Source organism: Bos grunniens, chromosome 15 (genome assembly GCF_055505025.1).
Source record: "Bos grunniens cultivar Pamir isolate PY7600 chromosome 15, Bosgru_T2T1.0, whole genome shotgun sequence".
NCBI lineage: Eukaryota > Metazoa > Chordata > Mammalia > Artiodactyla > Bovidae > Bos > Bos grunniens.
In genome coordinates, this window is record NC_141179.1 from 41,024,703 (window position 1) to 41,052,667 (window position 27,965).

At 48.9% G+C, this 27,965-nt stretch overlaps 1 protein-coding gene across 21 annotated transcripts in view; it reads right to left on the minus strand.

Annotated features, from left to right (window-relative positions):
* MICAL2 (microtubule associated monooxygenase, calponin and LIM domain containing 2) overlaps positions 1-27,965 on the minus strand; it is a 240,860-nt gene that overhangs the window by 97,351 nt on the left and 115,544 nt on the right. For 10 of the 21 annotated variants that reach the window (XM_086340006.1, XM_086340007.1, XM_086340004.1 and 7 more), the window contains 11 exons: positions 27,727-27,817; positions 26,573-26,720; positions 25,348-25,547; positions 24,730-24,836; positions 13,954-14,022; positions 9,968-10,111; positions 8,369-8,491; positions 7,122-7,340; positions 6,720-6,821; positions 5,422-5,547; positions 857-919 (listed from right to left, as the gene is read on the minus strand). In XM_086340006.1, the coding sequence (XP_086196132.1) occupies positions 857-919; positions 5,422-5,547; positions 6,720-6,821; positions 7,122-7,340; positions 8,369-8,491; positions 9,968-10,111; positions 13,954-14,022; positions 24,730-24,836; positions 25,348-25,547; positions 26,573-26,720; positions 27,727-27,817 (1,392 nt within the window). The remainder of the gene's footprint in view (positions 1-856; positions 920-5,421; positions 5,548-6,719; positions 6,822-7,121; positions 7,341-8,368; positions 8,492-9,967; positions 10,112-13,953; positions 14,023-24,729; positions 24,837-25,347; positions 25,548-26,572; positions 26,721-27,726; positions 27,818-27,965) is intronic. The other 11 variants (XM_086340021.1, XM_086340023.1, XM_086340022.1 and 8 more) reach the window with 5 other exon arrangements.

Consider the following 27,965-nt stretch of genomic DNA (forward strand, 5'->3'; position numbering starts at 1 on the left):
CCTTCACACAAAGGAACTTGCAGTTGCTGTGTTCCCTCCTCGGCACGAGTAAGAATAATACAGCCCACCCAGATGAAGGCACTGGCTTCTCCCTCTTCTTCTCGAGTCAACTGAGATTCAAACATGATGACGTTAATGGTCGTCACAAGCACCATCACCAAGCATGTCCCTGTCTGGATGTTGGAACCTTTCTTACCCTGCTCCGAGCTGGGAGATGGGTCATCTCCACTCTGGTTTGCACTCCCTGATGTCATAACCCTGTCTTTCTCATCTCTACACTCCTGGCACATGACAGATGCTCTGAAGGAAGGAGGAAGCAGGCGCTTGGGTCTGTTTGTGTCCAGACAATGGTAACATCCCTCTTGGGCCTGGAACTCAGCCAAGAATACCAGGTGTCCAAGCTGTTCTTCTCCACCTGACCTGCCGTGAGGATCAGGAAACCCACATGGGTCAGGCAGGGCTGGAGAATAGAGTTTCCAGGACCTTGGAGCTGAGAGCTTGAGGGAAGGGGAGGTTTCGACATATAGGGCCAAGGGAAGTCTCCTGGGCAAATAGGAATATACTCCTCCCTGAGGAGTCCCTGGATGAGGAAAATCAGCCGACAGACTGGTGTGCCTGAGGCCTCAGCCATATGCTCAGGGCAAGGATTGAAACTGCCTTATTTGAGGGACTCCGGAAATGATACCTTCAGAGCTGAGATGCAGGCAGGCCTCAGGGGCTGTGACCTCCAAGTGGGCGCCAGTGTCCCCTGGTGCCAGGCGCTGAGCTGCACTGAACCCTCACAGCCTCGCGAGGTGGGTCTGATAATCCGCCTTCGCAGATGGGGCCACTGAGGTTCAGGGAGGCTCTAACTCACCTGAGGCCGCAATGTTCTTAAGTGGCTGGGTTGGAAATGGGAACCTGAAGGTGACTTCTTTGCCTTTAGAAAGAGAGGAATCAACATGCATTTTAGGTAAGTGAGCTTTCGTCCAGAATTCTTCTCCACTGGGGAAATAGCACAGTTATTGGATATTTGAGAGACTGGATATGTGCTAAGTCTTTGCATTATTCCAATCACCTTCAGGAGTAGCTGCTGCCACCTCCGTTCTGAAGGTTAGGAAACTCAGGTTCTGAGAGGTCTACGAATTCATCCAAAGCCACACTGCGAGTAAGCAAGTCATCTGGGAGCTGAACCCACATGTGACTCCAAGCCTCATCCTGCTCACTGCAGCACCTGCCTCCCTGCAAATTAAAATCCCCCAGGCTGGGATGTACACAGGTTACTTCCAAAGGACTGCCTAGCTCTATCCCCAGAACAGAGAGAACAATGAGGTTGGAGCCAGCCTTGAACTCTACCCTTGTTATCAGATGAAACACTGGCAGATTGCCCAGCTAAGACTCACCCAGCTTCTCTCTAATATGCAAATCTCTAGAGTAAACCCTGCAAATCCAGTTTTAAAACAAACAACCCCCCGGGGTAGAGAAAGCTCCTTTTGCAATGCACTTTGCTCTTCTGACTCAGGAGGACTCAACTACAGTCCCCAGCCCCCGAGGCCCTCCCTCTGGCTCAGCCGTGTAAATACTGCTGCCATCTTGATCTTACAAGAGCTCACCAGCCTTGGTAAGTGGCTAGCAGCCATGTTAAAGGTAGCAGCCTCCTGCATTGAAGAAAGAAGTTAACTAAGGGTTGATGGGGGCTAACAGTGCTGCAGGAGGACTGGTTTGATGGTATGAATGATCAGACTGGGCGTGATCCCATATCCCACAGTCTTAAAAAAACAACTTAAAAGGTAAGACCCTGGTAAGAATTTGGTCCCTAAATAAGGGGACCTCAAGATTTCTTGTGACTGTTCAGGCCAAAAACCTAGCTGCATCACACTGAAATTTAAGGCAACATGTCAACCAAGAGGGCAGGCAAGTGTAGTCTGAAGGCAGAACCCTGGCTACATTTCTTGGACTTGGTGACCCAAGTTTGCATTCCTGTAACAAGTGCTCCTTGTGACAAGTTTGACTAGGTCTAAGAGGAGATGATTATCCCTGGATCCTCAGAATTAAGGTGTAGGGCTCTAGGGCAGGAACCGAAACACTCTGCGTGCCAGGAGGTTGCCAAGAACCAAGCACCAGTTTCCAAGAGCATTTTCCTTTCTCTGGCTCCCCCGAATTGAGGCACACACAGTCTCTGGGCATCAGAGCAGCCCCAGAATCTGCTGGGGAGAAGTGTGAAGGCCCCAGGGTCTCTCCAGGGCAGCAGCTCTCTCAGCTCCATCAGGACGGAAGGAAACTGTCACCAGGTTGTCACCTGCTTTAAGGGGCAGCAGAGTCGCCTCAGAGGAGGCCACCACTCTGCCAGATTCTGCAAGTACAGAGCCTGGTGTGGAATCAATGCTGGGGTCCGGGCAAGGCAGGGAAGTTGCAGGTGGGGGCAGGGGAGTAGTGCATCTGGCAAGATCCTTTCCAAGACTGCTGGAAGCTAGAAATTCACCACTCCGTGCTTAACTGCTTACAACGGCTTCATAGTGAGATGTGGAGGGGTCTGTGGGTATCAAGTTCAAGTCCACAAACAGGGCCCACGGCAACCTTTTCCTGAGAACTCCCCAATCGCTCCCAGCCACACAGTGACAGGCTCATCAGCCTGTAATTAGTAAGTCAGAAGCTACTGAAATTGTTCAATGACACCATCGTCCGATGGCCAAGACTAGCTAGGGAGATGGGATAAGAAAGAATAGGGAGCAATTGTTCACCCCAACCTGGGAGAAACAGAGAACAAAGCTGTAGAGGTGGGGGCCTGAGGAGCCCCTGAAGCCCACCCACCCCATTTGCAGCCCTCCTTGAGCCTGGGCTTGGGGCTGTATGCATATAGCCTCTGGGCTGTTCCCTCTGACAAGGCCTCCATTCACACGTGGCTTCTGTGTTATAAAGGAGAGAACACAGGCTAGAATCAGGAGCCTGGGAACTAGTGTCCTCCCCTTGCCTTTGTTTTCTTCTCTGAGGCTCTGTTCCTGCTTAGTTCTCTTTCCCAGGAAGAGCTCTCCCACCGTTATCCGTTTAAGATTGCTACCCTCCCCCAACGTGCCAAGTCTTTGCTACCTGCTCTAATTTTCCCATGGGAAAAACTGTCTTCTGATACATCATATAATTTACCTAGATAGTATAGATTATTTATACCTCCCTCTACTAGGATACAAGCCTCATCAGGGCAGGAAGGTAACCCCTGATAACTGATGTGTATCCCAAGAGTGAAATGCCTGACACCAGCTTGTCATTCAATAAATATTTGTTGGATGAACGAATGCTCACTCATTGGCTTAATGAGTGATGTGGATTTAAAGCTGTTTGAAGAGCGCAGTGGAGAAGCAGCCAAAGGCCTCAGTGGAGTCAGATAATGAACGACGGGGTATTCTCACAGTAAGAAGTGTCTTTGCCAGACCCCAGTGGCCCTGCGTGTACCTGGGCAGGCTGCCTCTTGCCATCACCTAGAGAACTAATACCTACTGGAAACCAAGTCAGGGAACTTGGGAAGTGTGGTCACTTTTCTTGTTCTACCTCTGCTCTCAAATCTGAGAGGACAGTGACCAAGCCAGGCCTTCCCTGAGGATGAAAGAAAGGGCAAGCCCAGGGCTAGCAGGAAAGGGTCTGGGCCAGACAGAAGCACAGTGGGGGCCCAGCTGCCCAGCTAGGAGCACCAGTCATTGCCTGCCTGTGCCTAGGGGCCCTCGCCCCTCCCTTCATCCTGGCCAGGGCACCAGTGACCTTTTCCATAGCAGGAAGTACCCTCCAGGGAAAGTTCTTCTCCCAAAGGCTACTCGGAAGCCTTGGTGGTGGTGACGACCAGTATGCCAGTCTCTAACCACAGAGGTCACTATCACATGAGCCAAGAGTCACTCTCTTGTTGATGAGAAAATGGAGACTCCTTAAGGTCAGGAGACTTAAGGTCAAACCGCTGACCAAAGCTGACTTGGAACAAGTTGCTGGGCATCTCAGCCACAGCTGTGTTCAGTAGAGCTGAAGATGAGAAGTATTTCTGTTTCCCCACATCACCCCCAGCTTCCCCTCCAGGGAGGCTTCGCACCTACTCTGGGGACCATGGAGGGGTGGGGCTGCTAAGGTTCCTTGCTCCTTCCTTGGAGACCCTGCCTGCACTCTTCTCCCCACAGTAACGGGGGTCAGTGGGGGTGGGACTCCCAGGAGGCAGCTCCTAACTTCCCACTGATGCAACAGCCCAGGGAACGGCCCAGTGGATTTCTGGTTTGTGCTTCAGTCTAACAGAGTGGAAACAAATGAGCAGTAACTCTGCCATGGGCACGCTCAGCACCACACATGGAGACGAGCCCTAGTGGGGACAGACAGAACAGAGGTGCTGAGGGGAGCACAGTCCTCCAGAAAGAGGCTCCAACTTACTGTCATGAGTGACAGCTGAACAAGTGCACTTCACTCCATTTTTAGACTCACCCATTACAGGGGCTGAGCTTCTCCAGAGGCTGCCCCTCTCCCATCCCAGCCTGGTGGTATTCTTGGCATATGAGGCACCAGGCAGACAAGTGAAAAACATCACAAGTGCTCTAGAACCCAAACTTAATAACGTTATCTACTCAACCATCATGGGCTCCCACCAGCTCCACCCTCTGCACCACTGCCTGTGCCATTCTTCTAGAAGTCAGAGCAGATCCTGCAGTGGCCCTTTATAAGAGGACGGGATGAATCCCTTTAACACAGAGAAAGCGGACTGACTTTCACTTTTACTGTCCGCACTCCTATAAATATTTTATCCTGAAATCAAGTTGCACCAGAATGGTCTTTCCATTCATGCAAGTCCTATCTGCCTTCCTTACCACATGCCAGATCCTTTTGAAAATGCCCTTCCCCTACACTTCTTTCTAGCAAAATCCCTTCATATAATCTTCAACACTTGGCTCCTGTATTACCTCCTCTGTGAAGCCTTCCTAGGCTTCACCATTCTGGGTTCCTAGAATCTTCCTTTTAAACCTCTCACATAATTCATCAATAGTATTATCTGAGGTTCACAATATGAGACTGTCTTGTTAGGTAAAAAATAGCCAAATATTGGAAATATCCCACAGTAAAATGTGATACATTTCTATGCTGATATGCTGTTCGTCATCTACACCGTAGGAAGAGAACTGTACCTCCCTCCTCCTCGTTTTCTCAGCATCTGGCATCATGGTTAGCATACAGTGGGTGCTCAGAAAGTGCTTGCTAGACAAGTAAGCACCATTTGATAAGGTTTTGTGTGCTGTCTGTTCCATTTAGTTTCTTGCTCCAACACAAAACCAAAACCAAACTCAGGACTGTTGTAAAGGACCTTATAAATTTTCATCCCAGCCAAGCCAAGCTTCAGATGGTTGTCTGAGCAGGCTGAGCGGAGCAGGAGAATATCTAAGAACATGCAAGGAGTAGGGGAAGCCAATTGTTTGGGATAACTACCTTTCTGGCAGGAGAAACAGAGTCAACAGTTGATGGAGAGGAAGTAGCAGCTGAATCAGGAGATGGAAGGCAGGAGGGAGAAGACGGAGGATGAGTATGAGACAGGCTTTTAGAGAGGAGTTTATTCTGCACAGAATAGAAACAGAGGAAACTCTGATTATCCATAGGGAAATGCACAGTGGTGCCTGCCTCGATGACACAGCCCCCTAGTCTACACATCCAAGGAGGGAAAGGACATCCAGGCTCATGTCTCAGGACAAATAAGTAACCTGTGTCTTTGGAGCCCAGCAGGACGGTCTAGTTCCTGGTTACAATGCCCTCTGTTACAGCCATTCTGGCCCCCTCATCTCAAAATAGCTAGAGCAGAGCCATCCTCTTCCTGACACGAACATAGACACAAACTCCTGAAGGCCTCACTCCGGAGCTTGGGATAAAGCAGCAGCTTCAAATTTAGGAAGGGACAACCCCAGGAGGCTTTGGGGCATGTGCTCCAGCAGGGACCTCTGTGGCCACATGGAACCCTGAAAATGAACAAAAGGCAGAGTATCCCTCCCATGTCTACGACTCTGCCAAGCAGCAGAGAACACAGATCTGGAGGAGGCCGGGTGAAAGCAGCAGGGGACGTGTGTTCTAGAGACCAGGCTTGCTGCAAGCACCTTACACTCACGCACCATGGGTCCTCACCCTCAACTCTGTCATCTCCTTGCAAGCACGTACTCTCCTGTGCAGCAGGTTTCTAAATAAGTGCCTGGACTGGGCTGTGCTTCCCATTCTAAGGCAGGGCCATTCTGTCCGGCCAGTGCTGCCTTTTGGGAAAGCAGAGCAGGTTATGGCACGTGCCTGACCTTGGCATTCAGGGTCTTCCAGATCAGGGCTATGGTGGTATTTCTCCACTGCACTGCCAAACATCACGAGCCACTGGTTTGCTTTCACTTAAAGCCACTGTGCTGTGATTCCTGCAATGGACCAGCTTTCCCTCTTTGTGTTGACCCCTAGGAAGCTCAGCCTACTCAGAAGCTAAGATCTTACACTACACATGCTTCTATTTTCCTGTGACCTGAGCCTGCTTTTCTGCCTTGGTTTTCCCTTTGTCATGATTTATCTACTTATTTTGAGTCTCCTCATTTGGAGCTTTTTTAGATGCCAGTCCAAAGCCTTTGGTGACTTGAAAAGTAAATAGCTTTTCAGACTGTCAAGAGTGGAGGAAGGAAAAAATGAAGCTCCAGAGACCAATTCATGTCATCTCCCCAGAGGTCCAATACCTGGGTTCCCTGGGGCTCTGAAAGCCCTGCATTTACCTGTGGGAAATCCCCGTGTCCAAACATGGAGGCAAGGTGAGCCGCCTTCTCCTTAATGTTCTTTTTGTGAAATTCCCTGTTGGCCAAGTTCTGGGCCCTTTTCTGCAGCCAAGGCGAGAAAGGAGAAAGAAAAAAGAGACAGTGACAGAGATGGTGAGGGTTCCCTCTGGGAGAGAGGCGGAGAGGCAGCCAGGTGGGCTTGCTGCGCTCAGTACACATGGCAGGCAGGATGAAGATGGGAAGAGCAGTCAGAGGAGGAACCCACCCTGGGCAGGAGGAGCAGGGGGAAAGGAAGGCATCCCAGACGCAAGCAGGGCAGAGGCAGGGCAAAGACATGGGCAGGGTACAGGCAGGGCAAAGACACGGCCAGGGCAGAGGCAGGGCGAAGAGCGAGGCTTTCACCTGGAGAACCTTTTCCTCCACTTGCTGCAGCCGCCGCAGCACCCCAGAGAGAGCCAGCGCTCCCGGGCAGGTGGGAGGCAGGCTGGCGAGGTTTTCTGGCCCGCCCAACTGCAGGTCAGACTTGGCTCGGGCTCTCCAGGGCCTGGCTGGACACTCGCCACCAGCAGACACTTGCTTTAGCTCTCGGAGCACGTGTCCTGTCACAACCACGGAGGGGAACTGGGGGAGACGGAAAATCAAGCTTCCTTCCAGAGGAAGGCCCTCTCATGGACCCCTCCCACCACTCACTGGAGGAATCCCCACCAGGATCAGGGGCAAGGGCATGCCACGTGCCACCTTGAGTGAGATTCCAAACTAACCTTGAGTGTTGGCTTCTCACCACCTGCATAAGAACCACCCGACAGCCTCCCTAACAATACCATCTGGGGTGTTATCGACAACACTCCAGATCCCCCGAATCAGAACCTGTACTGTCCTGGTTCTCAATGTCTGGGCTCAACCCCCAGAGAGTCAGGTGTAATTGGTTTGGGGGTGCATACCAGAGATCGACATTTTTAAATAAAGCTCTCTAGATGATTCTTATACACAGGGACATAAAATCACTGCACTATATCCACCCAGACCTCCTTTGACATCCACCACCCCCACCCCTGGAAGCAACACAAAATTCCTAATGCTGCCCAGTTGTTTTGAGTGCTGTGTCAATAATAGCGATTCTAATTCCAAACCCAGAGATGTTAACTGGAAAAAAGCCTGAGCCCATGGCTCCTGGCTCCTCCCTGCCCACTGGGCAGGTCCTTGGGGGACCTGGGGAGGTCCTTACCACATCCCAGTCTTACCCCTTTGTTGGCATCTGGCTAACTGGCCACCTGAGCCCATTCCATCATCACTGCCACTTTTCCGCATCGATTTAGAAATCAGTCTACTCAAGAGATCTGCAAATAAGCTGAGTATCCCAGGGGCACTACACAAAATACCGCATGTGGTGTGGTCTGTTTTTTCCTAAACAAATAAAGCACCGAGAGCATGGTAGCTGGTCAGCCGATATCGCCAACTGGCACGTATTTAAGATGCTGCATCCTTGGTTATCCTTACCTATAAGGGTGGTAACCTCAAGTTGTATCTGCCTTCCCAGAGAATCTATACTCAGCCCTACGTGGGGTGCAGAGAGAGCTATGGACCCCACCCCTCTGGATCAAAGTCCCCTCTGGCTTCACCAAGACAGCGTCCACTGGAAGGAGCCCTACCTGCCTTTTCAGAGGTGGTGATGGGCTGGGTGTGGGCTCCTCCGGCTTGGGACAGCGAGAGTTAACAGGAGGGTCAGAGGAAGAGCGCAGTATAGGCTTACCTATCCCTGAGACACGGTGCTCCTGGGAGGAGGAAGGTGAGTCCGAAAAAAAGCAGCCACAGGAAATAGGAAGGAAAAGGCGAGTCAGAATGAGACACTCGGAGGCAGGAGAGGAGAAGAGGCAGGGAGACAGAGTTTGCAGATGCTGAGCAAGCCCAGGGCTGAGCTCTGGCAAGCTGTGCCCAGCTGGAAACATGAACCCCAGCCCTCTGTCCCTGTTAACAGCAAGTCTCGTGGTCCCCTTCTCTAGACAATGTGTGTATCCCCAGGAGCCAGTGTTTTTGGCTCGGACCGGGGCACTGAGCAGGCACTGCCAGAGCCCGTGCCAGGCCAGGGTGGCTATTCCCAAAGTCCCTCCTGCCCATTGGACGACAGGGATGCTACAGTCCTTCTAAAGGAAGAGAGCCCTCATCAATACCTGGGGACCGCAAGGGGTCAAGCCTCCAGACGGGCCAGTTGAGCAAACAATTCAGACAGTTACAAATCTCAGAAACCTCCTTACAATAAAACCTGGCTTCCTGGGGAAGGTCAGTTTTTCCAGAAGGGGCATGATCTACATCAAGACTAGAAAGATGTTTATGATTGCCTCTGAACCAAATTAACCAAGAGTTAGTCCTTCTCCTGAGAGGGGCCTAATTCTGTCTTTGTGACGGATATTCTCCAAAGAGAAACTGAACCCCTTGTCCCAAGCCTTTGTAATGTGTCAGTGGTGTCCCAAAGAAATTCAGGGGAGCAAATGAAACCACGCAAGTGCACACTCCAAGTCAGAGTCTTAGATAAGAGGGCTGGGTCTGCAGCCTGACCCACAGCATCTCACCGTCTTCAGTCTTACACAGATCCTGGTCAGACAAACAGCCCTGCCAGCCTGACCCAAGGGAACAAGGAGAGAGGAGCACCAGGGTACACTCAGGAGGTTGGTCTCCATTCCTGTAGGCCCACATGGAGCTAAGACCTGTGGTTCAGTTTTTCCCCTGGTTTGGACGGGGTTTTCACCATGGCCTTAGACCCTCAGACAGTCAGCATCTCTAAAGCTTCCTCCAGCTGTACCGTCTCAAAGATGACTGCAAACCCAGCCATGGTTGCAAAGCAAAACAAAATCAGGGAAAGGATTTTATCTCCAATGCAGAACAGGCATCAGCAAACTACAGTCCTCGGGCCAAATCCGGCCTGCTGCCTGTGTTTGTAAATAAAGTTTTATTGGCACACCGCCACATGTATTTGTTTACATACTGTTCATGGCTGCATTCACAGTGACTCTGCCATTACAGCAGAGTTGAGTCATTGAAAGAGAGATCACATTGACCCTAAAGTCTAAAATACTTGCTTTCCGGCCCCTTTTAGGAAAGTCTGACTCCAGATCAAGAAGAAGCTCAAGTCTCCTTTTGAGCCAGGACTGGCTGGCATACCTGAAATCCAGCACTTGCCTGACATTTGCTGGCTTCTCAGCAGGTTCTTGTCACCAGGAAGGCAAGGTCAGTGGATGTTTGACAGGACTCACCTGCCTCAGGATTGAGGGGTTCCGTGAGCTCTCCTCGAACTTGGCCAGCAGCTGACTTGCCATGGACTTGACTTTGTTCTGATTCCCACCTTCCTTAATGCCCTCTTGATTGGAGCCCAAGCTCTGGCTGGAAAAGGCTGAAGGCTGCAAAGGCCAAATCAGAGCATTGGTTGTTGGATCCAGAACCCAGACATCATGGGGTAGGCCTAGAGGCTCACAACAGGGACAGTTTCCTGAAGAAGGACACCCTCTATGGCCTGAGAAAGTGAGGTAGACAGAGCAGGCAACGCCCAATGGAGACAATGCTCAAAGGTGGGACATGGTTCCCCAAAGGTGGGCACAGCCAGGCTTGGGAGCCAGACAGTGTTTGAATTCTGACTTCTCTGACGTTTCCTCATTTGTAAAATGGGAGCAGTAACCCACCCTCACGTAACTGTTGCAAAAATAAAATAATGAAATGATGAAAAGAACAGTTTGCAAACCCATCACGTGGCTGATAGGAGGTGAAGAGTAGTGGGGATGAATGAAGCAAGAGGGGGTATCGGTGGGGCAAGGCACAGGCGCCGAGCTTCCCCTCTCCTCTGCACCCCAAGCCTGATGGCAACCAGTTCTGCCCTGTTGTTTCTATCTTTTTTTTAAAAAAAGTTTAATTTTGAAATAATTTTAGACTGACTGAAAAGTTACAAAGACAGCACAGATAGCTCCTGCATACCACAGATGCAGCTGCACTTAACATTAACATATGGAATAATCATGGCACTGTTATCAAACCCTAGAAATTCACACTGGCATGATACCATTAACAGAACTATGGACTTGATTCAGACTGCACCAGTTTCCCACGGATGTCCTTTTAGGTTCCAGGATGCAATCCAGCATCCCACACTGCATTTAATTATCATGCCTCCTCCACCTCCTCCCATCTGAAACACTTTCTCCATCTTTCTCTGTCTTTCATGACCTTGACAGCTGTGAAGTACACAGGTCAGCTATTTTGTACAAAGTCCCTCCATCTGGGTAGGTCTGATGGTTGCTCATGATTAGACTAGAGTTAGGGATTTTGAAGAAGGATGTCACAGAGGTGAGGGGTCCTTCTCATTGCTTTGTTTTGAGATACATGATATCAACATGACTTGTGACTGTTTAGAGGCTGACCTTGACTGCTTGGTTATGCTGCTTTATAAAATGGAATTCCATGTAAGATTTTCTTAGCTCATCTGCTAAAAATAAAACATTGAAACTGATTGCTGTCCAGTAAATGTCTGTTCCCTGGTACCATAGATCTGCTCCCATCAGCCTCAGAAATACAAATGGCATTGTCATGTCAAGAGGGCAGTCAGTTTTCCCAAGGAAACAATGCATCTCCCTTACAGGAACAGATGTTCTCAAAACAAAGATATGTTCACTTAGAAGAAATTCATGAGAAGAAATAAGCTATAGTCAATTGTTTTGGGTTTTTTTTCTTTTAAGATTCCCTAAGTGTAGCAGCCCCATGGGAAACCTGGTATGCACAGCCACTCTGAAGAGTTGGACAAATACAAATCAAAGAGTCACTCCCCACTTCAAAGCGGGAACTGCAACTCTGCATAGCAATCCAGTCTTGAGTGTGAATAGGGCAAGTTTATTAGGCTGGTCACTGTTTGTACAGCCCAAAGTAGGCCAGGACAGTGGGTCATGCAGACTGGCCCTTTGCAGACATTCATGTGCTCATGAATCACTTCAAAACCAGATTTGGATTCAGTGGGTCTGGGGTGGGCCCTGAGAGTCTGTATTTTTAACCAGCTTCCAGGTGATACTGCTGCCCTGGTTCTTGGCTCACACTTCGAGTAGTAAGAATTTAGAGGAAATTATTGCTTGGTTAAATCTCACTTAAGCAAACAGCTGGCCAAGAAAATAGAGCCATTTCAGAAGAGGCAGGTGTGACCAGATTTCTTCCCACACTGACTCCTGTGCTGCCAGCGACAGAAACAGTACAAACACCCCCTCAAATAAGGCACAGATGAAAGGTGGGAGAAGACTTCTCCCCCGGGACAAAGTGTATCCAAGGGAAGCTTCTTAGGAGGAGGCGGGAGCAAATCACAGGCGCTTGGAGCTGAGGCAGTGCCCCGGAACTAGAGAATGGGATGTTTCTCAGCCACGGCTTCATCCTCTCAGCTGGCTTCCTGCTCACACCAGACCCAAGAGCAACAGCTCTCAATCATATAAGTAACAGAACTTTTCTCCTAAGTCCTATAAATCAAGTACGAATGTATCCTACAAATTATCCCTTGTGCCTTTTAGTCATTGTTTTGGTATCAGCCAGTAGGCTAGCTAAAGCTGGTATTCTTACAATTCACAGACAGTATCTAGCCTGCTTTTGTGGGATTAGAGTGGCTCTTTGGAATGAGGTGTGGGGCTTCCCTGATAGCTCGGTTGGTAAAGAATCTGCCTGCAATGCAGGAGACCCTGGTTTGATTCCTGGGTCGGGAAGATCTGCTGAAGAAGGGATAGGCTACCCACTCCAGTATTCTTGGGCTCCACTTGTGACTCAGCTGGTAAAGAATCCGCCTGCAATGCGGGAGACTTGATTTCGATCCCTGGGTTGGAAAGAGCCACTGAAGAAAGGAAAGGCTACCCACTCCAGTATTCTGGCCTGGAGAATTTCATGGACTGTATAGTCCATGGGGTCGCAAAGAGTTGGACATACATGACTGAGCAGCTTTCACTTTCTTTCACTTGGAATGAGGTATATATCTCAGGTCTCTTTAAAGAGCTGCCTGAAGAAGCAAGAACCGGTAAGCTTTTTCTTCTGATCAATTTTTCAGTAGTAGAAGAGAGACTCATGCTTGGCTTTGACAAGTGAAAGTGAAGTCGCTCAGTTGTGTCCGACTCTTTGTGACCCCATGGACTGTAGCCTACCAGGCTCCTCAGTCCCTGGAATTTTCCAGGCAAGAGTACTGGAGTGGGTTGCCATTTCCTTCTCTAGGGGATCTTCCCAACCCAGGGATTGAACCCGGGTCTCCCGCACTACAGGCAGACTCTTTACCGTCTGACAAAGTAAAGGCTACTTTGGCTTTGACAAAGTAGCCTGTAACTTTCTTCTTTCACCAGAAGGTGGCACCTGTGGGTACTGGGACATTCGCCTTAAAGACTAAAGGTACAGAAAACATAAAAAGTAGAAATGAGGACTGGGAGAATAGTGGGACTGCTGGTGCCTCTTTACTACTTACTATTAATAGTGATTATATCGTGATTAACCTAGGTGCCAGAGACCATGACTGGCATGGTATGTGCATGCATACCTGCTTACATATCCTCTTATTTAATCTTTAAGATTAAATTAAACCAAGGACATGGCAACCCACTCCAGTATTCTTGCCTGGAGAATCCTGTGGACGGAGGACCCTGGTGGGCTGCCGTCTATGGGGTCGCATAGAGTTGGACATGACTGAAGCGACTTTGCATGCATGCAATCTTGACTCTGGCATGTAGAGAATCTCGTCATCTGTAGACTGAGAATCTTACTTCTTTTCCAACCTGGACTCCTTTTATTTCTTTTTCTTCTCTGATTGCCATGGCTAGGACTTCTAAAACTATGCTGAATAATCGTGGTGAGAGTGGGCACCTTTGCCTTGTTTCCTGATTTTAGAGGAAATGCTTTCAGTTTTTCACCATTGAGAATAGTGTTTGCTCTGGGTTTGTTGTATATGGCCGTTATTATGTTGAGATATGTTCCTCCTATGCCTACTATTTAATCTTTGAAAATTCTGCAAAATGTCCTACATTTCAAATGCATCATCTGTGGCTCAGACATGAGCCACACTCTGGGAGAGTGACATAGCTAGTGACCAGACCCGACTGTTTTCCCATCAAGCTAAGCTTGGAACCCAGCAGTTCATGAGAGGAAAGCAAGAAGGGCAGGGCGACTGCCTCCATCAGGCGCTGGGCTGTGGCCACCGGCTGTCAGGAAACAGGCCTCTGTGTAAACCGACAGTGAGCACACGAACCTCGTGCAGGTTGTTGAAGCCCTTCCGCCTCCGCTTGTTCATGTCATTCTCTTCGGTTCGACTGTCCACCTGTGATGGCCAAGAAAGCATGGTGAGCTCAGGGCTGGTCAAGGGCTGCGGTGCCAGCACTGGGGATGTGACCCTGCCCATAGCAGCTGCCAGCCCAGGGACAGACGGGTTGACATTACCCCGCACCGTGACAAATGCTCTCAGCTCTGCTCAGGCACAGCGGAGGGAGCCTCACTCCGTCTCTGGAGCCAGGGGTTCTTTCAGAAGAGGGTGGGAATACAGATCCCCAGATCATGCCGAAACATCCCAAAGCACAAAGAATCCCTGTGACACGGGCAGGGATTGTCTCCTTGTCAGTGACCTTGGACTCAGAGCCATCAGAGCCAGGCCTGCTGATGCTGCCCTGAGGATATCACCTCCTATGAAGAGGTGCCACTGGCTCCCCTCACAGGCATGGATTCTCAGGACTCAGATCAGCTGTCCAGGAAATTGATGGCAAATTACTTCTGCCATTCAGTCCCACTGCAGCTACTGGTAAATGATATTGTGTTAACTTCAAAGCAGCATCAGATATGGCATGAAAACTATGGTGACCATATAGCTCAGTTTTCCTAGGACATTTTGATGTATTGCTTTCCCCCCCAGGCATAATTAGAAATAATGCCCACTTTTTTTTTAAGATTTTTTTTTTTTTTTTGGTTATGGACCATTTAAAAAGTCTTTATTGAATTCGTTACAATATTGCTTCTGTTCTATGCTTTGGTTTTTTTGGCTGCAAGGCATACGGGATCTTGGCTCCCCAAGCAGGGATCAAACCTGGCCCCCGGCACTAGAAGTCAAAGTCTTAACCATTGACCACGAGGGAAGTCCTTCATTCTCAAAAGTACCCTGGTTTAGACAACAAATTGCATGGCTGTCCTATTGATAACCCCTTACAGTTGACTCTCTGCTTCCCAGATCTGGACATTTAAATCCAGAGACCCCCTTCTACCTCAGCCCAATGCATGATGCCTGCAAGGGCCACCCAAGGGCACACCTGTGGTCTGGCTTTTCAACTTAAGGGGAGCAGTGGGATTGCACAAGTTGAGCTGATGCTACGAGCTGGGATGGGGCTGCAGGCTGGATTTAGTGCCTCCCTTCACCCCCAACCCTCTCCTTGCCACTGGGGTTAGACCTCCATCTGGGACCTTCCCCATATGGCCAGCCCACTGAGGACCATGGAGCCATCCCACTGACAAGGCCTCCCTCCCCATGGGAGACTCCGACCCCCTCAGCGGGGCCCTCACATAACAAAGTGTGAAAAGTGTGTTACCCCTGGACTGTAGCCCACCAGGCTCTTCTGTCCATGGGATTTCCCAGGCAAGAATACTGGAGTGGGTTGCCGTTTCCTTCTCCAGGGGATCTTCCTGACCCAGGGGTCAAACCCTCGTCTCTTACATCTCCTGCATTGGCAGGTGGATTCTTTATTGTCTGAGCCATCAGAGAAGGCCAGATTAAATCCCAGCCTCTGTTCACACTGGATGCAGCTGGAACGGCTGGCCTCTCCTTCCCCTCAAACCCAGGCTGCAGCCCAATCAGCACCACACGTCCTCACCTTGCCCCATCCCAGAGGACCCTTTACCTCCCGGACGTTGTAAATCAACAGGAATCATCAGAGCCCTCAGCACACAGTCCAGTCTGTGCCCACTTGCTCTCACAGGCAAGCACCTGCTCCCCCTGCTCTTACACTCCCCACCACCTCTGCCCCTCCTCCTATTTACCAGCAACTTAAAAACATTTTAAAACAAGATCAACCGCAGTTTAGTCATTGATATTTGTTCAAAAATGTGACCCTTCCCTTGCTCAGGCAGCACAAAACAACAGATCAAAGGGCCTCACCTTCCCTTCAACATTTCCCTCAGCTTCTAACAAATCATTTTTCTGTGAATGGAAATAATTTCAACCCAAATGTTTGGGCAAACACCAAGAGAAACAGATGACCTTATTTACAGCGTCGGGTTCTAGAGGCCTAGGCAGTTTAGGCGCCTGGCTCCGCAGCCTGTGAGTGCTGCACTGGCCCCGAGACAAGCCTGTGAAACTACAGGGTGTCCTCCCCACAAGAACACTCCAGGCATCATCCTAGAGTTTTCTGCTGTTCTTCTTGTTTCCACCTTAAATGAGGACTTGGTTTTTCCCTCAAAGAGCAACATGTCTTACTCTCTGGGTGTGATTGGTCCAACAATCAGAGCCTGCTTGGATCCATACTCTACATCAGTGGCAGATGCACAGAAAACATTCCTGGGGGGAGTGTACCAGCAGCAGGACCTAAGAAGACCCCCAGATCCTTTGGGGGGAGACAGGAAGTGGGTGGGGGCAACATCAGTTCCTCTGATTCAGCCTGACCCACAGGACAATAAAATGCAGTCTATATGGAAAGGTTAGCCACACACAGACCCAAAGGGTCTCTGCTCTTCCATACGGATTTATCAGGAAAGCACTTTCGCTCAACCAAGAGCTAAGTTAAAACACAAAGCTTGAGGAAACACAAACCTGGATTTTATCTAATTTTTCTTATCTGTACACCTCTATCTGGGAGCCAAAAAAATGCCTCCATATGCCCCTCCTTGAACTCTATTTTTCACCATAGAGAACTGGGGTACAAGGAGGAAGAAAGTGGTTATTGTGCCCAGAGGCAGCATGAGATTAAACAAATAACTCGCTTCCTTTTCCCATAAATTTCTCCTGTCCTTTCACCCTAAGACACCTTCTTATCATGATTTCCCAATGATTTGAAAGAGTCTCTACATCAAAAGACATTTATTAAACTACTTGGTGATCTCCATTTTAAAAAACAGACATATATCTACCAAGCTTATCATTTATTTGATCAGCACAAAATATTCTTGGTCCCATACTACTTGACTTAAGTTGATTTTAGCCCCAAACAAACCAACTTTATATTTAGGTAGCTGATGAACCCAAACCCTGGAGAAATTCAGACCAAGGTCATAGAAAGAGACTGGTCATTGTATGCAGTGGCCTGACTGAGAGAACAGTGGCCACCATGATATTTAGAAAGATGGCCAGTGATACTGGCAAGAGAGCTCCTCCTTCTGTGGCAGAGCAGCAAGGAGCCATGGGTTCAAGTTCTGACGTGAATTACTTTCCAGCTAAGTGAGCTTAGGAAAATCACCCAACTTTTCTGACTTTAGTTTCCTCACCTCTAGGATCCTATACTGTCTCTGTCATAAATAAGCTATTGTAAGGACGAATACAATCATGTATATAAGACACTTCTTCTATGTAGTGCTCTATAAGTGTCAGACGTTTGAAGATAGGTCAGTGCTATTCATAGAATTAGAAAATCTGAATTCTAGTCTGGCCTTGACATTTACCCACCCATATGGCATCATGGTCAACAAAAGAGTCCGAAATGCAGTACTTGGATGCAATCTCAAAAACGACAGAATGATCTCCGTTCGTTTCCAAGGCAAACCATTCAATATCACAGGAATCTAAGTCTATGCCCCAACCAGTAATGCTGAAGAAGCTGAAGTTGAACGGTTCTATGAAGACCTACAAGACCTTTTAGAACTAACACCCCCAAAAGATGTCCTTTTCATTATAGGGGACTGGAATGCAAAAGTAGGAAGTCAAGAAATACCTGGAGTAACAGGCAAATTTGGCCTTGGAGTACGGAATGAAGCAGGGCAAAGACTAATAGAGTTTTGCCAAGAGAACACACTGGTCATAGCAAACACCCTCTTCCAACAACACAAGAGAAAACTCTACACATGGACATCACCAGATGGTCAACACTGAAATCACATTGATTATATTCTTTGCAGCCAAAGATGGAGAAGCTCTATACAGACAGCAAAAACAAGACCAGGAGCTGACTGTGCCTCAGATTATGAACTCCTTATTGCCAAATTCAGACTTAAATTGAAGAAAGTGGGGAAAACCACTAGATCATTCAGGTATGACCTAAATCAAATCCCTTATGATTATACAGTAGAAGTGAGAAACAGACTTAAGGGACTAGATCTGATAGACAGAGTATCTGATGAACTATGAACGGAGGTTTGTGACACTGTACAGGAGACAGGGATCAAGACCATCCCCATGGAAAAGAAATGCAAAAAAGCAAAATGGCGGTCTGAGGAGGCCTTACAAATAGCTGTGAAAAGAAGAGAAGTGAAAAGCAAAGGAGAAAAGGAAAGATATAAGCATCTGAATGCAGAGTTCCAAAGAATAGCAAGGAGAGATAAGAAAGCCTTCCTTAGTGATCAATGCAAAGAAATTGAGGAAAACAACAGAATGGGAAAGACTAGAGATCTCTTCAAGAAAATTAGAGATCCCAAGGGAACATTTCATGCAAAGACAGGCTCAATAAAGGACAGAAATGGTATGGACCTAACAGAAGCAGAAGATATTAAGAAGAGATGGCAAGAATACACAGAACTGTACAAAAAAGAGCTTCACGACCCAGATAATCATGATGGTGTGATCACTGACCTAGAGCCAGACATCCTGGAATGTGAAGTCAAGTGGGCCTTAGAAAGCATCACTACGAACAAAGCTATTGGAGGTGATGGAATTCCAGTAGAGCTATTTCAAATCCTGGAAGATGATGCTGTGAAAGTGCTGCACTCAATATGTCAGCTAATTTGGAAAACTCAGCAATGGCCACAGGACTGGAAAAGGTCAGTTCTCATTCCAATCGCAAAGAAAGGCAATGCCAAAGAATGCTCAAACTACCGCACAATTGCACTCATCTCACACGCTATTAAAGTAATGCTCAAAATTCTCCAGGCCAGGCTTCAGCAATACGTGAACCATGAACTTCCAGCCGTTCAAGCTGGTTTTAGAAAAGGCAGAGGAACCAGTGATCAAATTGCCAACATCCACTGGATCATGGAAAAAGCAAGAGAGTTCCAGAAAAACATCTATTTCTGCTTTATTGACTATGCCAAAGCCTTTGACTGTGTGGACCACAATAAACTGTGGAAAATTCTTCAAGAGATGGGAATACCAGACCACCTGACCTGCCTCTATATGCAGGTCAGGAAACAACAGTTAGAACTGGACATGGAACAACAGACTGGTTCCAAATAGGAAAAGGAGTACGTCAAGGCTGTATATTGTCACCCTGATTATTTAACTTATATGCAGAGTACATCATGAGAAACACTGGGCTAGAAGAAACACAAGCTGGAATCAAGATTGCTAGGAGAAATATCAATAACCTCAGATATGCAGATGACACCACCCTTATGGCAGAAAGTGAAGAGGAACTAAAAAGCCTCTTGATGAGAGGAGAGGAGAGTGAAAAAGTTGGCTTAAAGCTCAACATTCAGAAAACTAAGATCATGGCATCTGGTCCCATCACTTCATGGGAAATGGATGGGGAAACAGTGGAAACAGTGTCAGACTTTATTTTTGGGGGTTCCAAAATCACTGCAGATGGTGACTGCAGCCATGAAATTAAAAGACGCTTACTCCTTGGAAGGAAAGTTATGAACAACCTAGATAGCATATTGAAAAGCAGAGACATCACTTTGCCAACAAAGGTCCGTCTAGTCAAGGCTATGGTTTTTCCAGTGGTCATGTATGGATGTGAGAGTTGGACTGTGAAGAAAGCTGAGCGCCGAAGAACTGATGCTTTTGAAGTGTGGTGTTGGAGAAGACTCTTGAGAGTTCCTTGGACTGCAAGGAGATCCAACCAGTCTATCCTAAAGGAGATCAGTCCTGGCTATTCATTGGAAGGACTGATGCTGAAGCTGAAACTCCAATACTTTGGCCACCTCATGCAAAGAGTTGACTCATTGGAAAAGACCCTGATGCTGGGAGGGATTGGGGGAAGAAGGAGAAGGGGATGACAGAGGATGAGATGGCTGGATGGCATCACCAACTCGATGCACATGAGTCTGAGTGAACACTGGGAGTTGGTGATGGACAGGGAGGCCTGGTGTGCTGCAATTCATGGGGTCACAAAGATTCGGACACGACTGAGCAACTGAACTGAACTGATGGCGTCACAGTATAACCTCCCTAAGACCAAGTTTCCCCATCTCTAAAGTTGGGATAAGAATATGTCCCTTGACTTCCTCAAACCTAACAAGAGCAAATGAGCTGTCTACAGCACTGCTTGTGCACTGTACGATGCTGGATTCGTCACGGTTACAGTATACAAGCCAGCGGTCAACCCAGCTAGTTCTACCCTTTTCAGAAAATGAGCATCTTTGCTTAGTCAGTACTCCTAAAGGACAGGTTGGGGACCATCATGTACAAAGCCCTTTGTATGTGCCAGAGAAGGAGATCAGATCTGCAGCTCACACTGGTTCAACACTTGTCTTCACAGCAATGCAATGTTTGTTACTATGTCACATTTTGCACCCAAGCAAAGAAACTTAGAGAGGTTCAAACATGTGCTGAATCACCAGCAGACCAAAATATGTAGTTGTCGGCCTGGCTTTAAAGTGCATCCTCATTCTATTAAGTCAGTGCCGAATGCCAGGCTATGGTAACACAGAGGACAGGAGTGATCACTGTCCACAGAGACCTGCAGACCACGGGTGCCCAGGGTGGTGTGCGGGTGACCACGCTGCTCAAGGCCTACACTGGCCAAGCAGGGCAGCATTAGGACCCAGGGCTCTTGACTCCCTAAGCCGTCTTCAAGTCTCTGAACCGAGAAGTGTGAAAAACCTAGTGGGAGTTTTGGCTGCTGGGTGGGTGGTTCTGTGAGCACAGCTGGAGAAGGGGAGTGAAAGGAACTTAGGAAGTTGCACTGGAAGGTCAGCTCCTTCTGGCAGGGACCTTGGCCCTCTTGTTCCTTGCTGTGCCCCAGCAATGAGAACTTGGCATAAAATGGGGACTTAGTAAGTCTTGGTTGAATGAATGGGCGGATGGAGGAGGGACTTTCTTACATAATGGCCCCTGAATCTTTGGAAAGTGTCTGTGGAGGAGGGTCAAGGATAAGGGCCAAAAGGGCCCCTCCCACCCCCGGCTCAGACCAGACACTGATCTGAGTCATGCTTTGCGAACCCTACTCTACCAGGGACCAGCAGTAGAGGAGGACCCGGGTCAGAATCAGCCAGCAGACCAGGATAAATCCTGGGACCACTGACCTGGCTTCTAGGATGGGATTTCCAGGGACAAACGACAAGCTCTGTGTTGTTTTGTCCCTCAAGGAATGGGTTCAGAATGGGGAAAACAAAGACCAAACACCTTGACTATGTCTGTCGTATATACTGTGATTGAAGAGGCCATAAATCCAGGCATTACCTATGTGGGGTCAAATGAGAAAAGCATAGACAGGTAGTGTGTGCACGTATATACACACACCCACATGCACACACAGGATAGAGATCACATACGTGTGTTCAGATTTCACCTGTGAGTATGGTGACAAGTGTGTGTACATGCCCACATGCACACACAGAAGGACAGAGACCACATATGTGTGCACACATATGTGTGAGCATGGTGACAAGAGCTCTGGGTCTCCAGGAACTGTCCTACACCACTAGGCTGCTAGATGCTGATCGGGGCAGAGGCAGATCTGCAGAAGTAGACCAAGGGCCTTTTAGGAGAAAACAGAATCCCCTACTCTTCTCCTTCTCCCCAGGCATGGGCCATCCAGTCTTCAGAGATAACCAGCCCCAGCTGGTTACCACTCACCAGAGGTACAGCCTTCTTCTCATGGGAAGAGGAAATGGATGGGAAAGTCATTCTCTCTAAAATAAGTTCCTGGATGGAGCAAAAAGCCTTTGATTTTGCCCAAAGTTGTTGTCTTTTGCTGGAATTTGGATATTATCAGGAAAACAAGATTAGGGAGGAAAGAAGACTTTAACACCAACATCAAAAACCAGGAGGGAGAGAGAGTGTTAGCCTGGCTCAGGAGAGAAACAGAGAGCCCACTTCAGATTAAGACACCACATGTGAACAAATGTGGGCAGCTCAATCCCTGAATCAAGATGCTCTTCTGAAGTTAGTAAGGAGCGAGGACAGGCAGGGAGGGATGGGGAGGGGGAGGGGAATACAGATGCATCTATACATACAGATCGTGTGTTCGAGCCCTGGTGTAGAAAATCACGCAAGAACAGCCCAGCCTGCATCTCCAGTCCGTAGGACATATGTACCAGGGCAGTGAAGACGGTGTGTTTAATTGCACTGACATCTGGGTGTAACTGTGGGGGAGCCCCACATGTATGTACAGTATTCAGTCTCCTGTGTGTGTCCAGCGGCAACCTGGAGTGGACTCAATACCCCTCGCTCATGAGACATGTTAAGACCAAAGAGCATTGCAAACAGATATCTCCAAGCCAAAAGAGGATCCAGACCTATGACACAAGATAAAAGGGGGAAAAGGTACTTTGCATGTGGCCTGACCATTCACTGGAGTTGAATGGCAGACAGTATATGCTGGGGTGTTTCAGTACCAGGGCAGAATGTGACTCAGTGGTCTTATAAACCCACCAACCCCCCTAGAGGAAGCATTCAATCAGTTTGAGGAGAAAGGGCGGGACAACAAATACCCACACCAGGCACTTACTTCAATGACCTGACCTCCCTACCTGTCTGAGGAGCAGGACAAACTTCAGATGTTAAATGGGGCCGTGGGAGGGAATCAGATGTGTGGATTTCAACTGCTCTCAAGATGCATGCACAGCCAAGGAGCACACCCTGGACATGGGCCAAAACCAGCCAGGGCTGGGCCAGGCAGAGCCCACGCATCCCCACTGCATTTGCTCCCAGAGCCAGGGCAAAGTGGAGCAAGGCTCCAGCAAGCCCTCAGAGAGCCTGGCTGACGGCCGACTTTTGACCATTCCCACCTCCTGAGCCAGAGTTGGCCAGGCTGTTTCAATTCGGTCACTCTGTAAACAGAGGTGTGGTGAGTGAAAGGTTTAAACATTCCTCTCCAGTTCCCAGTTGTGGGCTAAGTGGTGGGAGAAATCGGGTGAACAGAGCAGAGTGGTAAGTGTCTGGCTCAGAGAGCTTCCTGAGAGACGGCACTGGCTTGTCTAGGATGGAGTAGCCCAAAGTGGGGGTCCTTGGTCATCAGAGGAAAAGTGGCTGGGTTGGGACAAGCTGATGACTGGGCTCCAGAAAACATCTTTCACTCAGTGTGATATATGGTGGGTTACTGTGCCTCCCGCAGAGCCTCTGAGTGGGGTAGCTCGGGGAGCAGAGGGGGACGGAGCATTGGGGTACAGCTGCTCTGCCTACACCTGAGCTGACCCGCTCACCCTGCTTCCCCAGACTCCCAACTTGTCCCCACCTACAGACAGGGCCTGCAGAGGACTAAGTACCTGCTCCTGAAGTCAGCACAACCATTGCTACATTCCAGGGAGCACAGCCCGTCGTGGAGAAAGTGACCACTGATCACACAGCCCAGGGAAAGAGAGGCGGCCACACGGCCCGAGCTCCACCCTGGGCAGAGGGGCCGGCAGGACAAGGCATGACTGGTCAGCAGTTAAGAGCCTGTCGACGATCCAGAGACACGGAGACGAGTGTCGAGGCCTGCAGTCCTCTGCTGAGTGAGGGCGAGGGGGGACGGTAAGCTTAGCATGCTCCCTTACAGCCTAATGTCTCTGAGTCTCCACATTTTATCTATAAAATGGGCACATCAATCAAAGCAACTTGTGTTATACCTTCCATGGATATGTAGCCATTCATATAAAATTATAATTTCTTGGACTCCCTGGTGGTACAGTGGAGAAGAGTCTGCCTACCAGTGTAGGAGACGCAGGTTCGATCCCTGGTCTGGGAAGATCCCACATGCTGCAGAGCAACGAAGCCTGCGCTCCGCAGCTACCGAGTCCTCATGATCTGGAGCCCACGCTCCGCAACAAGAGAAGCCCAAGTACCACGACAAAGAGCACCTCAGCCCCACTCTCCACACCTAGAGAAAGTCCACGTGTAGTAATGACGACACAGCACAACCAAAATAAAATAATTTTTTAAAAATTGTAATTTCTCACTAGGCCTGTGGGTTTCCAAACTATGTACCAAGGCATGCCCAAGGGACCAAAGTGAATTCACAGAGGAGCTGCAGGATATTTTAAATTTTCTAGGGAAGCATGGTGATGCTTGTCATATACCTTGCAAAACACCCCTACCAAGTTATATTTGGATGTAAATACTTAACAAATGAAACTTTTAGGTATTTCTTTTGATCTGGGAGCAGTGTGAAAAAAGTGACTAAGACATGAAAGATGCCACTGAGTCAGGAAAGTTTGGGAACCTCTTTATTAGGCTCTGAACTCCTTAAAGGCAACGGCCCACTTATTAATCATCTCTGTATATCTGCTCCCCTCAAAAACTAACAAAACTTTCAGCTTTAAAGTTGGCATGAAGTAGGGCCCAATAGACATTTGTTGAATGAATGAATTTAAAACAAAAAAGAATGGAACAGAATGTGTAAATGTAGCCTCTTCATCCACCTCTGCTACTAAAGGGCCATCATGTTCCTGATCTAAACTGCTTAGCAAAGTGAGATATCATCTCCTCCTCCCTGCTTAGGAGGCAGAGCTAATTTGCTTTACTTTAAAAAATACTCACTGGCATGTCCTCTTCACTCTCTACCCTGCCCTTCCTATAACCACACTGAAGGCTTTGAAGCTGGCTAAATGGTGCAAGGGAAGTTGACTGAATCCTACTCATGTCTTCCATGAGTGTGCAATCTGTGTAATTTATCAGCACAGACCCAGCCCGTGGCATTTCCCTTCCCCTCACCCCATCCACGTGCAAAGAGAGATTAAACAACCCCAGACTGAAACTTACTCGCGGAGTCCTCTTCCTCGGAAACGTGAGGTTGAGATAGTGATGAGGAATGGATGACTTGGCCAAGCCGAGGTCGACATTCTCTTCATAGTTTTTACGCCAAGAATCTGTTAGGAAATAAGACAGATTCGGATCCTGCCACTGCTCCCAGGGGGTGTCACTGAGACAAAGTCCCTCCAAAGTAACTCCCTCACCCCCAACTGAAGCTGCCAGGGCCTGTGTAGGGAGCTTGTGCCACTCTGTCAGTGAACTCCCAGTGACAAGGGCAGGTGCAGACCAGCGCCATGTGACACCTGCCACACAGGACCCACTTGTATACACAGAAAGTGTTAGTCACTCAGTTGTGTCCGACTCTTTGCGACCCCATGGACTCTAGCCTGCCAGGCTCCTCCCATTTGTGGTATTTCCCAGGCAAGAATACTGGAGTGGGTTGCCATTTCCTTCTCCTGGGGAATAGAACCCGGGCACAGGGTCCACCCCTATTTAGGCTCAAAAGCAAAGGGAGGGCAGGGGTCAGCCCCAGAACAGAGGCCACCAGTGTGAAGAGCAGCGAGATGTAGGTGCAGAGCAGAGATGGCTCAGGGGAAGGGAAAGCCTCGTCCAAAAGCAGGTCCTTACCCACAGGCCTCAGAGGGGTGCCCCGGAAGAGCTCGTAGAACTTGGAGAGGTACATGACCATACTGAGCTTGTCAGGCTCCTGGGCCGATGCCATCTCTTTGCCTGTGGTCACTGGGGCGATGCCAAACTCACGCTCCGCCACGTCAAATGCCAGCTGGTTGTTCTCCACAGCGTGGTCTTCATTCAAAGAGTCAAAGTTGCTAGAGAATCAGAATGAAGTGAAGTTCAGGGAGAGGATGGAGAGGGATGAAGAGCTGAACAACCTCAGCCGTAAGGAGCACTGCAGGGGACACTGCTCCCGCTCAGATCCCTCTACCACCACCCCCGACCCCTTAGCGGGGCTCAGCCAGAAGAAGTAAACCCCGTTCTCACTCAGGGAGGGACCAAATTAGATCTGGGCCATGAGAATGTCACTGGGCTGAAAACATAAGAAAATGATTGGAAAATCTATGAGCTATTTTATTTTTAAGTAGTTCCCTTATATTCTTTTCCTTTTAATTACAAAACTAATACGAGCTTCTGGTAAATAAAAGAATCAAGTTATATAAAGTAACAAGCGAGAGCCCTGTCCCCTTCTTGAGGCAACTTCATTCTTAAAGGTACCAGTTGGGTACCTTTACTAGGTTGCCATCCAGCCTTCTGGACAAATTTGCTCATGGGTATGAGGTTACACTGCAGTTTATTTTAAAACAACAGAATAGACATATAGTGCTTTTGACATCATAAAGCATTTCCACAAACATAATCCAAACTTCCTAATGACCTTGCTATTATTCCCAATTTATAGATGAAGAAGCAAACTCAGAGAAGATAAGGGGCCTGCCCAACAGTATACAGCTAACAGATCTGGGTCTCAAATCTAATTCTTTTGGCTGTAAAACCTCAAACCGGTCCCCAGAATTAAGTCTTGCCTCTAAGTCCTCTCTTGAGGCTAGAACTTGAAGGTGCAAATGCTCAAATTTCCCCAAAGAAGAGAGTTTGGAATGTAAGTGCAATCAATTCGTGAATCTGAGCCACTTTAGCTCCTCACAGATCAGACAAGCTGCAGGCAGAGTAACCAGTGTAAAGGGAAGAGAACAAACCGAAGAAAAAACTCAAATCCAAAGTATGCGAAGAGAATACTGAACAAAGGATTCTGCATGTAGAACAGCCCTGGTCTCCCTTGTCTCCAGGGTCCCCTTGAGAAGTGAGGAGCTTGCCAGGTCCAACGGGGCCCCAGACTCACATCAGGTCAGGCCGGAAGCGGTGGATGATGGCACACAGGGCCAGGCCACTCCGCCAGGACGTGGTCAGGTCGGTGACATTGACATGCTGGTAGCCCTCGGTCTGCTGCTGGCACCAGGTTAAGAGCTTGCTGGGCCTGACGTCTGACTCTGCAGCAGGAGGAGACATAGTGGTGAAATGCTTTGCAGAAATCTCAGCAGCTACCCTGGGGACCCCCTCCATCTGCCACCATGGGTGGGGACCCGGAGGAAAAGTACGGAAGTGAGGGGCTGTGGGCACGGGTACAGCCCTGAGGGGGTCCTATTGAGAGCATCAGGATGCTGGGACAGGAAGCATGGTCTCTTGCAATAAAGAGTCCCTAAGACCCCTACTCTGTCCAGGTCCTGGTTAGAGGTCAGGAACATAGGGGTAAGGAAGACACAGACTCTGTCAATAGCACATTTATCCTGTGGGGAAGACAGACGCATTAGTGGGTGACAGTGATGGAGAAACCGTGCCAGGGGAGCAGGTTTGCTAGAGTCTGGCAGTGCCAGGGAATTCACCAAAGAGAGTCATGGAGGAGGTACATACGAACTGCTTCTAGAAGAGTGTCTAAGACAGAAGGAGGTCTCCAGGGAAGAGACAAGGACTGTGGCATGGCAAAGAATCTAGAAAAAGCTGCCATGTTATGTGAAATGGTTTATCAAAGGGCCAGCAGCAGTGGGGCGTGTGAATGTGGAGGGCAGAGAGGAGTGGCAGGCAGGACACAGGTCTGGGCAACTGGTGCCTCTTTGAGCAGGATGGTGACCTGAGCACAGCTGGATGGACCCTGAGAAGTTGGCCATTTAGCCCTCCTTTCCTTTTGCACTGAGCGCCGGCCTTGTGCCCAGTGCTGTGCCAGGCCCCGGAGACCAGTAAAAGAGCGAAGCACGTGGAGCTGGTTATCTAACTGAGGAGTCAAGATTCCTCAGACTGGAAACAGGAGAAGAAAAGCAAGTCCAAGGGAAGTCATTCCAGTTCACTTTAATGTACCAAGCACTTGCCTCTACTTCAACCCGTGATACTATGGTTGGTATTGTCCTGTCCTGGGTTTACAGGTGAAGAAACTGAAGGGCAGAGATGAGAGGCACCTGGCCAAGGTCACTGGATCATTGGGGTCCCAGGAGGCCCTCTTACCTCGCCTGGAGAGGCCGACGGATCTCCTCACTGAGCCCAGCCTCTCAAGAGGATACTGGTGCAGCTCCTTAGTAATGTACAAGTGCTTCACCTAGGGGGAGAGGGAACACAGCAGTCTGCCAGTTCTTCCCCAAATCCCAGTCGCAGGGCCTCTGACTTTTCCTCTCTCACTGAAGGGCACGACCTTCGGCAAGGGAACCAGCAACCTAATACAGAGCTATGAATCTGTTATCCACCCA